The sequence below is a fragment of the Dermacentor andersoni genome, chromosome 7 (genome assembly GCF_023375885.2).
Source record: "Dermacentor andersoni chromosome 7, qqDerAnde1_hic_scaffold, whole genome shotgun sequence".
NCBI lineage: Eukaryota > Metazoa > Arthropoda > Arachnida > Ixodida > Ixodidae > Dermacentor > Dermacentor andersoni.
In genome coordinates this window covers 101,921,987-101,937,250 of record NC_092820.1, presented here as the reverse complement: position 1 = coordinate 101,937,250, position 15,264 = coordinate 101,921,987, and the positions used below count along the sequence as shown (strand labels likewise).

Below are 15,264 nucleotides of genomic sequence, written 5' to 3'. Positions count from 1 at the left end.
ACTACGCCTCAGCTATTTGGAGCCCGCACCAAGCTTACTTAATTAATATGTTAGAATCAATACAAAATCGTGCCGCTAGATTCATCACTTCCAGATACAGCCGTGAAGAAAGTGTCAGTGCGATTAAATCATCTCTAGGACTCGAACCATTCGTGTTGCGTCGGAAAATTGCGAAACTGTGCCTTTTCCAGCGACTTTATTATAACTTCCCCGAACTGCATGGAAGGCTTCTAATCCCACCAACCCGTACATCTCGTCGCCTTTTTAACTCTTGCAGCATCCAGCGCTTGCATGGTTCAACACTTTCCTTTAATCAATCGTTTTTGCCTAGCGCCATTATAGAGTGGAACAATTTACCAGATAGGGTTGTGAATGAGCGCAACCCCATTATCTTCAAGCAGCTGCTTACTGATCACCTTAAACCCTAACCTTACAATGACCGTACTGTGCCTTCATTCTTTTGCGATTGCTGTCTCACATTGTGACTGTTCTGCTGATTTGCTTTTGCATTCTATTCAGTGTACCTCCTGGCTTTTTTGTTCGTTTGTTTGTTTTTAATGCGAATCCACAGGCTGAGTCTTATAAGAAATTGTAACCATATCTTTGTTTCTATCCTTGTCTTCTGTAACCCCCCCTTATGTAATACCCCGACAGGGGTCCTTAAGGAAAATAAATGATGATGATGATGATGAGTAAAAACTCTTTTCTATCTACCGCTGCTTTTGTCCAACCGAAAGTGATATTTTGCAGCTAGAACAAAATGTACTGAAGATATGCAATCTTATTTGGTATTCTAAGCATGACAATGCTTGCGACAGTGCGATGTTACGGATCTTGCATTCTTTTCTAAATTTTATATTGCCTATTGTTCTCAGCATGAATGATTTTGGCCAGGGTAGATTGTTTTTTGAACAAAGGTATTAATATATTGGCATGTTGTGGATCTTTTATTTATGGAGTACATTATAACTCTTTTTGTTAAGAGAATACAAAGTACACTCATTATTATGCACCGTGGACACGCCGATGTAGCGCGGATCTGATGCAGGAATTTTAACTTGGCATCACCACTCGTTCTATTTTAGGCTCCGTTTCTGTGCGTACCTTGATTCGCAGCCAGCTGAAGTCGCCTTTTCATATCCCAAAACAATAGCATATAATTAGCTTGTGTTGCATCTTCCATGTCTCTTTAATAATACGTTTTGTTGATTACCTTCAGTTTAAATAATGATGGCACGCTGACCTGAGTTTGGAAGGAGAAAAGAAAAAAAAAAAGAAAGCGCATATAACACACACACACACACACACACACACACACACACACACACACACACACACACACACACACACACACACACACAAACACACATGCAATATGGCAGTTCACTTCAACTGAATGCGCAACCTACACGAAGGAGACGATCGTGTATTTTGCACACGTACTACTAGTGAAGGAGGTTCTGTCTTGTAAAGAAGTGATACGAGGGCCCAACTGCCAACACAATCCCACAGGAGATATCGCAGTGCAGTTCTATAGAAGAACCAGTACAGTGCCATAATGCCCGTTGCAGACCGATACATTCTCATAGACGACGATGCCAAGCATGCATGTCATGACGCGATCAATTCTGAAGCCAGCTGTGCAATCGTGTGTGCAAGCACTACTGCCTGACGCCAGCGGTGCGTGCGCGCTCGACTTGTGGTGTAGTTGATGCAGTGCCGACGTCAGGCGTTATTCCTTGGGCAGGTCTTGCTATGGAATTAATACTGTTTCCAACCGCATCTTTAGTTAGTGCGGTGCCAATTCGGATCATCTCTATCAAGAATTACGGGACCTAAGCCTTTGGGTAAAAGCGCAAGTTTTGCAGGCGCTTTAATACGCGGCATCTTTTCGTAACAAGCTGCAACTTTCGGCTCAAGGATGTGTGTTTCAGGCTGCGCACTCGTACCTTGTGAGTCAAACAGCAAAGTTTAAGACCGGCCTCGACCACACAAAGAATTTCGTTCTGCCAACTGGGAGGCATTTGCACAGCGCTTGGAACTGAGTTCCGCAAATACTTGGACATATATGGGGCAACACTGTGGACGACCGTGCCACTGAGAACACCGCTAGGACAGCGCGGAAAACCTGCAGGATTGGAATTTGCATTAAGATTGGCAACGTTGAAACAAGTTATATTATCAATATTGAATGGTCACCGTTAACGGGCATTTCTTTTACATTGTGTGAGTGTTCCGACTTTTTACTTCTTTTTCAAAGAAAGTGATGCCTCTTAAGACAGCTATACGCTGTAGAGGGACAGAAACAACCAACGTGGAATTGAAGAAAATGTAAACATTGTATTGAGTGTTGCGTTCGCATTGACTAACATAATCGGCAGTTCTAATATCAGTGCTAATAAAGAAGCCATTTTACATATTTTAGCATATTAGTCTACTAGGTACATTGACTGCGAGTAGGCCATGCTTCGCAAACCGCTTTGATTTCTCGCCTCGGGACACACTCGGTAAATTCCCTGAAGCGAAGACAACACGCTAGAGATGCAAAATATTGCTGAACATCCTCAGATAGGCCACTTTAAGTGCGTTTGTTTTCAGGCACTGTGTCAAACTACTTTGTCCGCATCATTTAAGAACGAAGTTACACGAACAATAATTTTCTTATGACCTACAGAATGGCGGCCAAGTGCTCTACGGTGGTAACAACTGGCCTCTACGTGGGAACAAGAACACGCTCTATGAAGGAGGGACAAGAGTACCGGCATTCGTTGCGGGACCTCTGCTCAAGAGAAGCGGCTATAGAAGCTCAAGGTGTGTATAGATATTGAAAGCATGCTGTACATAAGGTGAATATGTTTCACGCTTAGTAAGGAACAACGGATTTGTTCCTTTCTGAAGAAATATGGAAAGACATTGAATGACTTTAACAAAAGGTTGCGGCGCGGGAGCCACTGAGTTATTTTTTTCCAGAAATGCAGGAGATGCGGACGTGACCATCTAGAGCTATGCATGTAAAATACCAACAAGATAGGTCAAAAACGTGGCAGTTTGGGCGAGTTGGTATGTCATGACTGTTTTAGGCTTGTAGCTCACCCTGTTTTCCGTTCCATTTGATTACCCCCACCTCCATCCTTTTTTGCTCGCCCTGAGCTGCGCTACAAGCCTAAAACGACCAACAAGATAGCTTTGCCAACTTCAGTCTTCAAAAAACAATTACGAAATTGAATCAACTCCCGCACCACGTAGTAAATGTAACCGAAAATATCGTCCTTTTTCATCATTGTACCTTACGACGAACTAATCCATGTCTACTTTGAATTTGTATTAGTTGTGCCATTTGATATTGTATCTGTATTTTGTATTGATCCTGTATAGGACACGCGAAAGACATTGCGTTCCGTATTACGATTTACCAGTACTTAAGTTTTGCAGCTACGTATTCAAAGTCGGTTGACTTTGCATACATCCCCGCCACTCGTTGGAGAAATGCCACTACGTTTATGCGGGAATTGTTTAAATAAATACATAAGCAATCTAATCTGGTTGCACCAAACTGGCTAATTGGCTAAAATAGTTTAATATATCAGGCAATTCGATGCGCCCTAACTTGCCTCTAAGGAATCTGAACATTTCCAGGCGCATTAGTTTTGTACGAATTTGTTGTCTCGAACTAGTGGAGAAACTAAGCACGGGAGGAATGATTGAAAAGAGAACTTCGCCTCAAAAAACATAACTACGCGAAATTTGTTTTCTCTGCCTTGACCTGTTCTTCGGGGTCACAAAGAAGGGCGTTCTCGAAACACTAGATTATGCATGCCTATTTCGGTGCACTTCCCTCTGTTTTGTCACAGTACTGACCTAATAAAGGTGGTAAATTTTATCTATGGCGAACTGTGCAAACAGCTGTATTGTTTCCTCCGGAAGCAATTTGTTCCCTCTTACTACCAAAAGAAAAATTATAATGGTGCAGCGAACTAGCATAAAGTAGACAGCCCAGTGATGTTGAGAGATGTAAGCCAAAAAACAATACCGAATGAACAGGCGTAGTTTCGCGATTATTCTGAAGAGCTGTATTTCAATGATCATATTCAACTAACTTTTTCTTGTTCACACGCTTCGCATGCAAAGGAATGCTCTCATGCTGGCCAATAATACATAATTACGGGTCGATATCTTTACAGTATTGTGCACCTCGTCGACTGGTTCCCGACGCTTCTGAGTGTGGCTGGTGCATTGGAGAACAGCGCTTTGGAGGAAATCGATGGTATCGACCAGTGGTCAGCCATGAGGGACGGAGCAGAGACAGGACCAAGAGCGGAGTTTATTTACAACTTGGACTGCAAGAAGGGGAAACTTGTCGGAGCAATAAGGTGAGAGTCCGTCATGAGGTCATATATGAGGAAGCTAATGTATACCCAAAATAAAAGGGTCGAACAAATGTTTCTGCTGCCAACATGCTTACGCTTGTGCTAATGCGGCTAATTGGTTGCGCAAGCATTGTAAGAATCGAGAAAAGGCGAAAAATAATTTTGCGATACGCGAACGAGAAGTATCTTTTTTTCTCTTTTTTGACTTGTTTAGGCATCAAGTTGCGCTCTTCTAAAACAAGCTCATGCTCTAAAGAATCGATCGTGCTTAACAACCAGCACATTCCATCGGGCATGCGCGCAATAGACTAGGTGTACGTAGGCAGTATAAAAACCACATTATTCTGCCACATTGTTTACGTGCTGTTGTTTAGTTGACGGAGCAGTATCAGATGTCGGATAAAAAAAACTAAATCAACAAGATTAGGGCAGAATTCATCCCACGATGACTATCGACGGTAATGCGAATGGCAATCGAGGAGTGCTACGACGGACTATATTCCCTATTTCAAGTTTAACGTATAGTGGAAATTATGATACTTTTGTTGATTCGGCTATGTACGGCACACTACTATATCATCCTGCTTTGCTGAGGTACTCCCTTGCGAAGGTCACCGAAAAGCATAGATGCATTACGAAGACCTTATAACGCCGCCGCAGTGAAGATCGAATGATGAATACGTCTTTGTCCGTCATATCGATAGGCAAAGACGTATAACGACGATGATTTAACGACAATGAGATGTTGGTTCTGTTAGATGTTTATTGGCGTTGCATTCCTTCAAGGACGCTACGAGTAAGAATGACGAGCCAGCGTGAGGCGCCGTCTCGAAACACACCAGCGACTTGCAGCGCGAACAGAGCGATCCAAGCGTCACCGATTCTGCTGGACGGAGGCGCGTGTTTTCACAATCGCCCCCGCACGAAAAGAGCCATTCGGGCGACCTAAGAGGTTGGGGGCAGAGGGTTATGGTAGAGCTTGAGACGCGCCCCATCGACGAGGTCATATTCACGCCGGCGCATGTGGTCAGATGGACAAATTGGATCAACGAGAAAATTCATCAAGGATGTCCGCTACAAGACGCGGTAAGGCTCTTCGTACTTTGCGAGGAGTTTCGGGGAATGCTGTGGAGTTTAATCTGGAACAGCCAGCTATGAAACAGAACCTCGGCTATAGCTGGCATTTGGAAGTCAGTTGGCGCGGCTTTCCTTCTGGTGCTCTTGTTCTTGCAATGTAAAAGTGCGGGCGAGCTGGCGGCACTCTTCGGCTTGTCGGGCAACTTCGCTCTCAGGTGGGCACTCGGAAGCGTCAGGACGGTATGGAAGGAGAGAGTGGATTGTATACGAAGGCTCGCGTCCATACAAGGGGAAGAAAGGTAAAAACCCCTTAATACTTTGTATCGCGTTGTTGTATGCAAACGTAGCGAAAGGAAGAACGCCGTCCCTGTTACCATGGTCAGATGCCACGTAAATCGCGACCAGGCCACCGAAAGTGCGACTAAACCTTTCTGTGAACCCGCTAGCTTGCGGATCGTGTGCCCTGCTCGTTCGATGAATAATGTGGCATACCGAGAGCAAAGGTTCGGCGACTTCGGAGAGGAAGGCGCGACAACTATCCGTAAGGAGTTCTTGAGGGGCGCCATGTCGCATGATGAAACGATCTAGGACGAAAGAGGCTACATCCCGCACTGGTACATTTGGTAGACCAGCAATTCCGGTGTAGCGTGTCAAATAGTCCACAGCAACTGGGATAAAATTCTTACATTATGACGATGGCATAGCGACGACAATGTGACAACGACAAAATGAGAAAAAATGAGATGACCCCTGTATAAGGAAGATGACGTGATGACGACTGTATGGCGACAACCAGATGAAGAAGCGGGGACGACGACGATGGCATGAAAGAGACGGCATGACGATGGCGCCATGACAACGAATGTGATTATAGCGCCTGTGTATTGATGACTGATTGACGACGATAGCATGACCACTGCGGCATAATCACAGTTTATTGGTGGCAATAGGATTACGATAAAATGAAGAACAAGGAATGACTTCGACGGATCGACGAGGTTGGTATCACGACGATGGCATGATGAGAATGGGGTGACGTTACTGAAGCGATGACATTGATAAAACGACCATGCGGTGCCGATGGCGGGTTGACGATAGCATGACGAGAGTGATGACAAAGCTGGAATGATGACGAGGCAGCGACCACGACGACGCCCCAAACACATACTTGGTGACCCAAGCTATTAGACAGCTTGGACTACTTGGTGCGATCAGAAGGCATGGCGACGACAGCATGACGAGAGTCAGATTTGCGAAGCTGTACTGGCGATGATGGACGAAGGTAACGGCATCACTACCGTGTTGTGGTAAAATTATATGACTACCGTATGACGACGATGGCGTGATTATGACGGCATGAAGAGTACCCGATGACAAATGTGGAATAACGGCGATACAACGACTATAACGGCATCACGACCATGAGTACATACCTAGTGGCCCAAGCCATTAGACAACTTGGTGACCCTTTTAACCCAACAGCGTCGGGGTAAAAGGCGAGATGACGACGGCATGACGACAGTAAGATCGCGAAGCTTGAATGAAGACAATGAAACTACCAGGGCGGCATCACGACTAGAAACACATATCTAGTGGCCAAACCAGATAGACAAATTAGGACACTGGGTTGGCGTAAGCGGCTAGATAGATAAATGCGCTCAGAACGGGCTGAAGTTGGCAAAGAATGCTATTCGCAAGAAAGGGCCCCTCACCAGGTCTGGCCATTTTGAGCTGAGAAGCGCCGCGCACATAATGTGCGGTAAGGATTGTGTGCGCTAAGTAGCTCATCCATACCCGCCGCGGAAAGAGCTGAAATTTGAAACCGAACGGTGTTTGCCTTTCTCCTCTCGGGTTCTGCGCTCCCAACCGAAGAGTGACGCATATTAAAGAGCTGCGCCTCCATACATGGCAGTGGTGTGACATCGCTCATGGTAGCACGTGATTTCGCTAATTACTCAAGGTAACATTTTGCTTCAACAGACGAATTAAAGTTTAGGGAAAAAAATAAAGAACACAGATCGAATGTCTGCGTATTCTTGTACTTCGCACCACAGCAAGAGAGGTGTACTTTAGTTTAATCTGCTTGTTCCCACGTCGTGCAGTCGCGCCCGCAGACAACGAAACCATGTCATTTTCTACCGCGTTCCAGCTCGCGATCATGCTCTGTGATCCGCTTTTGTCTGCCTCAGCATTCGCGTAGCGCTTACTTATACTGCGAGTAAGGTGTCCTCGTGCACAGCGCGCGAAATCGCGCGCTGCGCGATATGAGACAAATGCAACTCGCGCGCCACGCCGTCAGCGGGCATGCGCTGTCCAGTAAATAAGTGAGGAAAAGAATGAAGGCGGAGTCCGTGACCAATGCGTCACGCGATCTTCTAGATCCGATGTAGGAGAACGTAGGTAACTAATTTCGCTTGCTGAGGCTAGACAGGTCTAGTGGCGAGAGTGTCTCTCCAGGCACTGGCGCTCGCCTCCTTCAAGGATGGGTTCGCGGCACTGAAATATTTCTAACTCGGCTGTTAATGAGGCGATTTGAAAAATCCTTGGTGCAGAACGCTCCCTAGAGGGCAGGCAACAACTTCCAGCATATAAACAAAACTTACTATGTTGCTTGGTGAGGGGCCCTTTAAGAAATGTTCTGCTAATTTATACAGTTTCCGCACCCTATGGTATTTAGGATATCAACTGCTGTCCATTGGCTTGCAGCAAAGCGCCATCCGTCGTCTTGGCGCAGGCATAGCAAAGGGAAACTGCTAACCCGACAGCATAGATAAATGCATAGGGGCTGCTTTCACTAGTATTCTGTGGTATCATCCCACTGTTCATTGCTTCTATACGAGAATCCTATAATTTGTGGCAATGCAGGCTCGTTTATTCTGCAATGGGCACTGCTTAAACAATCAAATAAAATACCCATGCTAAACAGTGGTCAACGCAGACGACGCTTAGAATCTTGCTCCCTTGAGCCCGTTAATTTAGTGCGACGTCTATAAACCTCCCGCATCCCTGCATTCTAAAAAGAAAATAAACATTGTTGGTTTTTTTCACAGCGCCAGCTTAGTGTAGTTAGGGCTAAAGGAAAAAGCTTGCTTCTGTACGAAATATTGTTTGTGAAAACAAACGCTTGTTTTGTCTATGTATTACGAACGTCTTTGCTTCATTTCTAGGTTAACGCATGACTGTTTTGTATAGAACACAATGAGAACATTTAGAGCGGCTTAAATTTTAGAGTGCTGTGAAAAACTTTTTCACAGGCAGAATGATCAATCACAGATATCAGTAGTTGCATGCACGGGAACTTTGTCAGACTCGACCAACAACACTATAATAGTACGGGAGCTACGATTCGTCGCTTGAGACGCATTTCCTTGTTTACTCAACGAATTCGGGGGCCGTAATGCAACGTGGTCTTTTAATGGCTTCAGTCGAAAACTCTCGGGCGTACAAGCAATTGTTTGTACTACTTAGCTCAGGTTTGAAGCTAACGCCGTGAAAAGAGGCTCGGCAAATGTTTCGGTTTCAGAGCAGTACGCCTCTTCTGAATTTCGTACGAAAAGATATCCAAGGATTCATAAAATGCGCTAGCGAGGCTTCGTCGATTCACAACGCCACATTAAAGTTTTCTTTTCGTTAATCGCTGGACTATGAACGCGGGTGGCTGTTCATTTTAACATCTCGGTTAGCCCCACGACAACGACCGTCCGAGTTGCACTAAGCCGCACAACACACAGTCGCATCGCAACAGCGCCGCAAGAAGACATGCGGACTTGGCCACTGCTGCCAGATCCTTATGCATATTACAATATCCCCCTTTTTGATCGGTCAGCGATTCTGACAGCAAGGTATCCGGTGTCGCAAAAGTGTCATGAGAGTTTTAATGTAGGGAACCAGTGTATGAAAGTCAATGTTGTAGATACCAATCGCTTTATTTGACAATGGCCCAAGATGCTTACAAGCGATAACAGCCGCCCCCTTCTGCCGACCTGATGACGCGCATCAATCTCGGAAGCGTCAAATGAAAGGGCACATGAAACCAAAAATGGGCTCTTACTGTACTTAGGTGTACAAGCGTTTATTACGTATGTACCCGTACTTTCTTATAAATAATAATCTGGCTATGCTTTGGTTGACAGTTTTGGGAAGTTCCTAAGCTCTTGATGACTTTTCTAAAGCCGAAAAAGCATACATACCGCCAACGACGCCCACGCAGGTTCCCTATCATCTAACTGCGCCAACAGACTCCTACGCCTTTCTTTTTCTTGTTTATTTTTCTCTTGCTGTTTTCCCCCGCCTTCCCACTCTCCCGCTCTTGTCCCTTTTTCTTAGAAACCACGCCTAGAGACATCAGGCGACAGCGCTCATTTTCTTTGCAGTTCCTCCCTTTACTGCCAGCCGCCACCAAGAACGACCACACGTGACGTCACTACTAACACGCTAGAACTAACCTGCCGAGGAAGACAAGGCCGACTTTAACCAAGATAGGTGCTCCTATCGACACGTTGGCGATACTTTCTGAGGCACATTATCTTTGTTTATAACCTTTACACCACAAATTTAACCGCAGATGATTTGCTTTCTAGCTGTTGTATTATTGCCAGATCTCTTATGTTATCATCACATCAGGCACCATCGTAACTGTGAAAGAAGCAAGCAAAAATGATGCGAAAGAATTACGCGTGCACAACAAAGTCATTGAAATATTTCTCTTAATGAGGAGACCGTAACGAACAACAAGGCAGACCACAATAACTCCTGATGGAACACAACTTATATTTCTCTTTTAGGGAAGGAGACCTGAAGTTATTTCTGAGACCGTCGTCGGCATTTAGTGGCTGGTATCCAGAGCCCGAGGATAATTCTGCGAGGGTGGAAACGGTGGGAAATGCGTCGTCCTCGGCGCTCTACAATATCACCGGTAAGCGTTCTTCCTTATTGCAGTCACTAATGAGGTACACTAGGAACCACTGTATATAGGTCTCTAATAAGTGAAGAAGTCGACAAATATAGCTATGTAAAATTGCACTCTGTGGTAAATAAAATAACACGTGAATGCGCATGCGAATGCCTCTCGTCGCACCACGTGCCTTCTATGTTTTTATTAGTCGTGAGTGTATCCTCGCAGGTATTCTGCAACCCTGGTACACGCTCATTTAAAAAGGATGGCTCAAAAAAATAAGGGGTGTCATAATGCAAAGCTATTTCAAACTGTTTTTCATTCCATTTATGCTTTCAGCCCTCCAAGATCGGTGAAAAATTTTTCGGACTATCCCCGCTTCGCCTGTCTGTCACGCGACATCACGGAAACGGCGAAAACTCCCCGTCTAATATGACGTGTGCACGCTGATTATGCGAGATGAGACTGAACAAAAGAAAAGCCAGTATTTCGGACACCGCACATTTTCGCCATCAACCCTAAAATATTGGTCGAAAGCTCTGTGGATGCGTCCACTTCGCCTTTTAGTCATGCGACTTCAGAAAACTACGAAAGCTCACCACGTCAAAGTGACGTGCACGGATTAAAGACAGTACACCGGAAAATACGGAACTCGTTTTCGGAATAACCGGAAACTGCTCGACTGCGAAAGGAACAGAACACGTCAGCTTAGGATTAGCCTTACACTGGCTCCTTTGTGCTGCTGATGAAAACAATTCGCGTATAATACAAAATTTTACGCGGCGGCATAAGGTTGTCGAGCCTTTTCGGTACGTATACGACATCGCTTTTCCCACTGTTCTTCACTGGAGATCTGCCTTAGCGAGATTTTTAACCTCCCGTTGCTTGCCGCCGTGGTTTTTACCAGCCGCCGTAAGCTGAGCAGGGGCATAGCAGGAGAATTCCAGGCACCGGCACCACCCTCCTCATTCGTTTATGTATTACAGAGCAGTAGCTGAACCTTATTGAAACCACTCCATTTTTTAGTGATCCTCGCCTCTTCTCATCCAATTAGATGAAAAAAAAATCATCAATGTAGGCAATGCTATTAGCGTTGAAATTGAACTAAAGTGACCTCCTATAAGCGAGGAGAAGGTTTCATTGGGCGGTTGAAAGAACGCTGTGGGTCCTCGCCCGATGCCAACACTCGGTGGTTACGGAAATTTGATGTCAGGAGATTGGAATGTGAACTGATTGGAATAGAGTTACGTTATAAAGTCAAATGATTATTCTTATCCTTTCCATAACCATATGGGGAAGTCTGCCATGTGCCGTATATGGGTGTTAGGAATGCCGAAAAATAGGTAGGGCCAAGACAATTAGGAAAAGTGAGTTCTTAAGTAAGACCATCCTTGCACGGTAAACTCGAATCCTCTAGATGGCGTATAACTCATTCTCTATCAGTTGAATACAACTTAGTTCGGTACAGTTAGCGGCACACTTAATGCAAATTTGTCAAAGTGCTTAGCCTTGGTGATGGTGACAAGCAAAAATGTACGTGACTTATGTTAAGAAACCATGTTATCCATTGTGGTTGGAGCGTTTTTTAGTGCACGGAAGGGGGCTTTCTGTCTATGATGCAGCAAGAGAGCGAGTAAAACGATTCCTTCGCAGTTCATGTTTGTAAGGCGTTTTCTTAGGACACCAAACAGACACGCACACACATACAAACACACGCACGTACGCGCACACACAAACACACACACAGAGATACGAACGCACACACATACGTCCCAGACACAAAAATGTGAGGACGATGACTACGCGAACTCCGTCCTTTAACTGAAGAAAGGTGTTTTAGAATATGTCTTGGTAATGTATGCCACGTAAAATGCGGTTAAGTAAAAAAAAAAATGGAATTTGTTAAAGCAGCCAGAAAGGAGTCAAAAATGAAAAGTAATGTGGTACGAGTCAACACCACGACTCAGGGTAAGGCGCTCCTTGTGAATGAAAAGTCACATTGTACAGGTTGCAGCTTTTTTCACGCCTCGTCAAATGTACCTTCGGATTCAGAAGTGGCATGTTATGAGACATATCTTACTATTGCTCAGACATTTTATGTAAGTGAGAAGTTGCGTGGTAGAAGGCATATATGTGAATCGTACTGAGGCGTATCACATTATTTAAAACTCACGTGATACTAGTCGTAGTGACGCACAAGCCTAGTATCACGCGCTTTCCGTATTTCCCACCTTTTTGGCTGCTTCAACTTGCTTTCTTTTTCTGGAGTTATCTAGTTATCCATGCTTTCCCTTGTTATCGAGCAAGTTTAGTAATAGTGCGTTGAACAAGGACATATGTGTCCACGTAATATGATTTTTACATGTTTTCATTAGCATTCAGTGTAAGGATTGCTCTCGCGTAGCCCTTACTATATTTTGCAGGCGTGTTTTTAGTGCTGTATGCCATAAATCTGTTAGGACTCGTGCACAATATCATCCTATATAAGCGTAGCGTTGGTACCAGTGCGGAGGAGTTTTTGGTCAGGTAAGTGGCGGTATCATGCGCTTGGGTTAGTCTCGATGTCAAGCATAAAAATTTCATAGCTATAAAACTCTCTGAATCCCTACACAAAATTATATAGGACCATTTGTGTGTGTGTTTGTTCTATAAGCCACTTGGGTACTTTTCTTTTCGCTGAGACTCATCCTACCGGAAATGACTTCTGTGGCATCTACGCAGTTTATATGTTTTTAAATCTTGTGGCAGGGTTATGTACAGCATATGCTTTTGATTTATGCTGCATAAGTATGTGTGACTAATTCACCGTAGGAGAAAATTGCCCTTCAAGAACCATGTCGTTCTGCGCCATTGATGGCTTCTGTAGAAACATTTCAGTTGAAGCTGCAGCGCCACCTGTCTGAACGTGCAGTATATATATATATATATATAAAATCGTCGCAAACTTGAAGTCTGCCGATTGTGGGGAATTTTCTGCATAACTTGGCGTCGTCGAATGCAGCTGACCCCAGCGAGACGGTGGACTTGTCCTCGAAGTTGAAGAAAGAAGCCAAGCGTTTAGAGGCCAAGTTGAGGAAACAGGTCCGCCTGATGGTGCCTTCGCAAAGTCCGGACGACGAACCCAGAGGCAGACCAAGCAAGCAGGAGCCGAAAGGAACGTACAATCCCGGTTGGTGCACGGCTCCCGCCTGGAAGCAGCCTGAAACAGGGACACCATGTTCCAGTTGTCATTGCGAGGTGGCGGATACTTAAACATAGTGTGTCCATTGTTGTCATTAAAGGGACCTCGAAATGTTTCCATTCTTCATATATCAATAAGAGCAGGGTTCGGACACTTGTTGTGCACGATGTCGTACTGAGACTGACCTGCAGAATACTTACTACTGTAATGTGCTACGACAGTGCGCATTAACATGACCAAGCGCAACTTCCAGTGTGCTGCTTTTACAGCGGCTTTTGAGGAAGAGGTAGGGGAAAGCAGGGGCGAGGGAAGGGGTGACGATAGTCATTTATTTGGTTCTGATTTGCGTAAATACACATCTACGTTCTCGTCCTAAATTTGTTTCCATGCTTCCCTAACAAAACGTTTTCAGTATCGCATTTTAAAGCGGTAGCTTGAATTAGCTACTCTGCCCACTTCGAATGGACCTCGGTTGAGCACGCACAATAAATACGAAGAAGAGAGTTAACTTGGGGCACTATAGGTATGTGCTAACTGCGGTTACACCGAGCAGTCAAAATGGGCCACTAGGTACGAGCCAAGAAAGACAACTTATTCCCTTATCACATGGGTACTGTAACCGCAGTCGAGTTTTACGGCAGTTAAGGCTAACTGCAATTACACGCAGTCGCACGGCGAACCTAGCCATAGTCATTCCGGTAACCATTGTTTTGGCAAATTGACGTTGGCCACCTCAGTCAGAGCCGTAACTGACAAAATGGAGGCACCCAGATCCGAGGCCTGCAGATCGGCTCGCAGGGAAGCATTCTCCCAAAAGTGTGTCAGCTGGCATGTAGGGACGGTGGAAGCATTGATACGCATTTGGTAGGGCAAACTGACCACTCTGCGTTCAAATACATGCAACTCGCGATTATAAAACATCATCGAGGAGACTGTCAAGTCCGGCCTGCCGCCGCAGGAAGGTTCCTAAAATGCCAAGCAAGTTCGTTAGAAGCTTTAGGATCTGAACAAACAATACCGGCGAGTGGTATTCTTTACCGTCTGTCCGTTAATTTTAGGTCAAGAAAGGTTGATTTTGTTGTTGATAAAGTGTTAAACTAGTGCAACAAGTACGAATGCGCCACAACAACGTGATCGTCCTTACTCCTATATCTACAAACGTGTAGCAGCGCCGCAGTTCGGTTTACGGTAACTGTGGTTTACATCAGGTTACTGCGATTGGGTATAACTGCGGTTAAGGCTGCCCGTGTGACAAGAGTATTACCGGTGGCTGCTTTTGGCCTATAGTGAATGACTTGTATTACTGTGTATGTATGTTCCCGAACAGATAACCTCGGCACTGCGTATGTCGTACTGATTTGTTGCCTTTTCCCGTCAGTTTCTGCGGAATGCAAGGCACCTGACTACGCGTGCGCGGATCACGTCATGCGCTAGGGAAGAAGGAGGAGAGGAGGGTGCGCTTGCCTCATGCGCAACAGACAGCTCCGCATCAAGCGCAGCCCCCTTGATCGATAGCCATTGAAACTAAGTTGCAACCAGTATACTGAGATAGTGTTTTTTTACAAGGTTTCGACTCAGGTGCTGTAATTACTACAATGTATAGAGTGTCACGGTATCGTTTGGAATTGCTGCTGGCTGCCAGATTACAGCTTCCTGTGTCTGCTGACGCGCACGTAAGGTATTGTGATTCACGGATGGCGCGGGCATATGCTGCAGGTTGCACAAGAAAACTATCGCTGACTTTA

The 15,264-nt window shown here is 45.1% G+C and overlaps 1 protein-coding gene across 1 annotated transcript in view; it reads left to right on the top strand.

Annotated features, from left to right (window-relative positions):
- The window catches only part of LOC126534023 (arylsulfatase I-like), a 94,557-nt gene that overhangs the window by 30,948 nt on the left and 48,345 nt on the right, over window positions 1–15,264 (top strand). Inside the window, exons 9-11 of the mRNA XM_055072965.2 lie at window positions 2,675–2,811; window positions 4,182–4,370; window positions 10,229–10,359. Coding sequence (XP_054928940.2) covers window positions 2,675–2,811; window positions 4,182–4,370; window positions 10,229–10,359 — 457 coding nt within the window. The remainder of the gene's footprint in view (window positions 1–2,674; window positions 2,812–4,181; window positions 4,371–10,228; window positions 10,360–15,264) is intronic.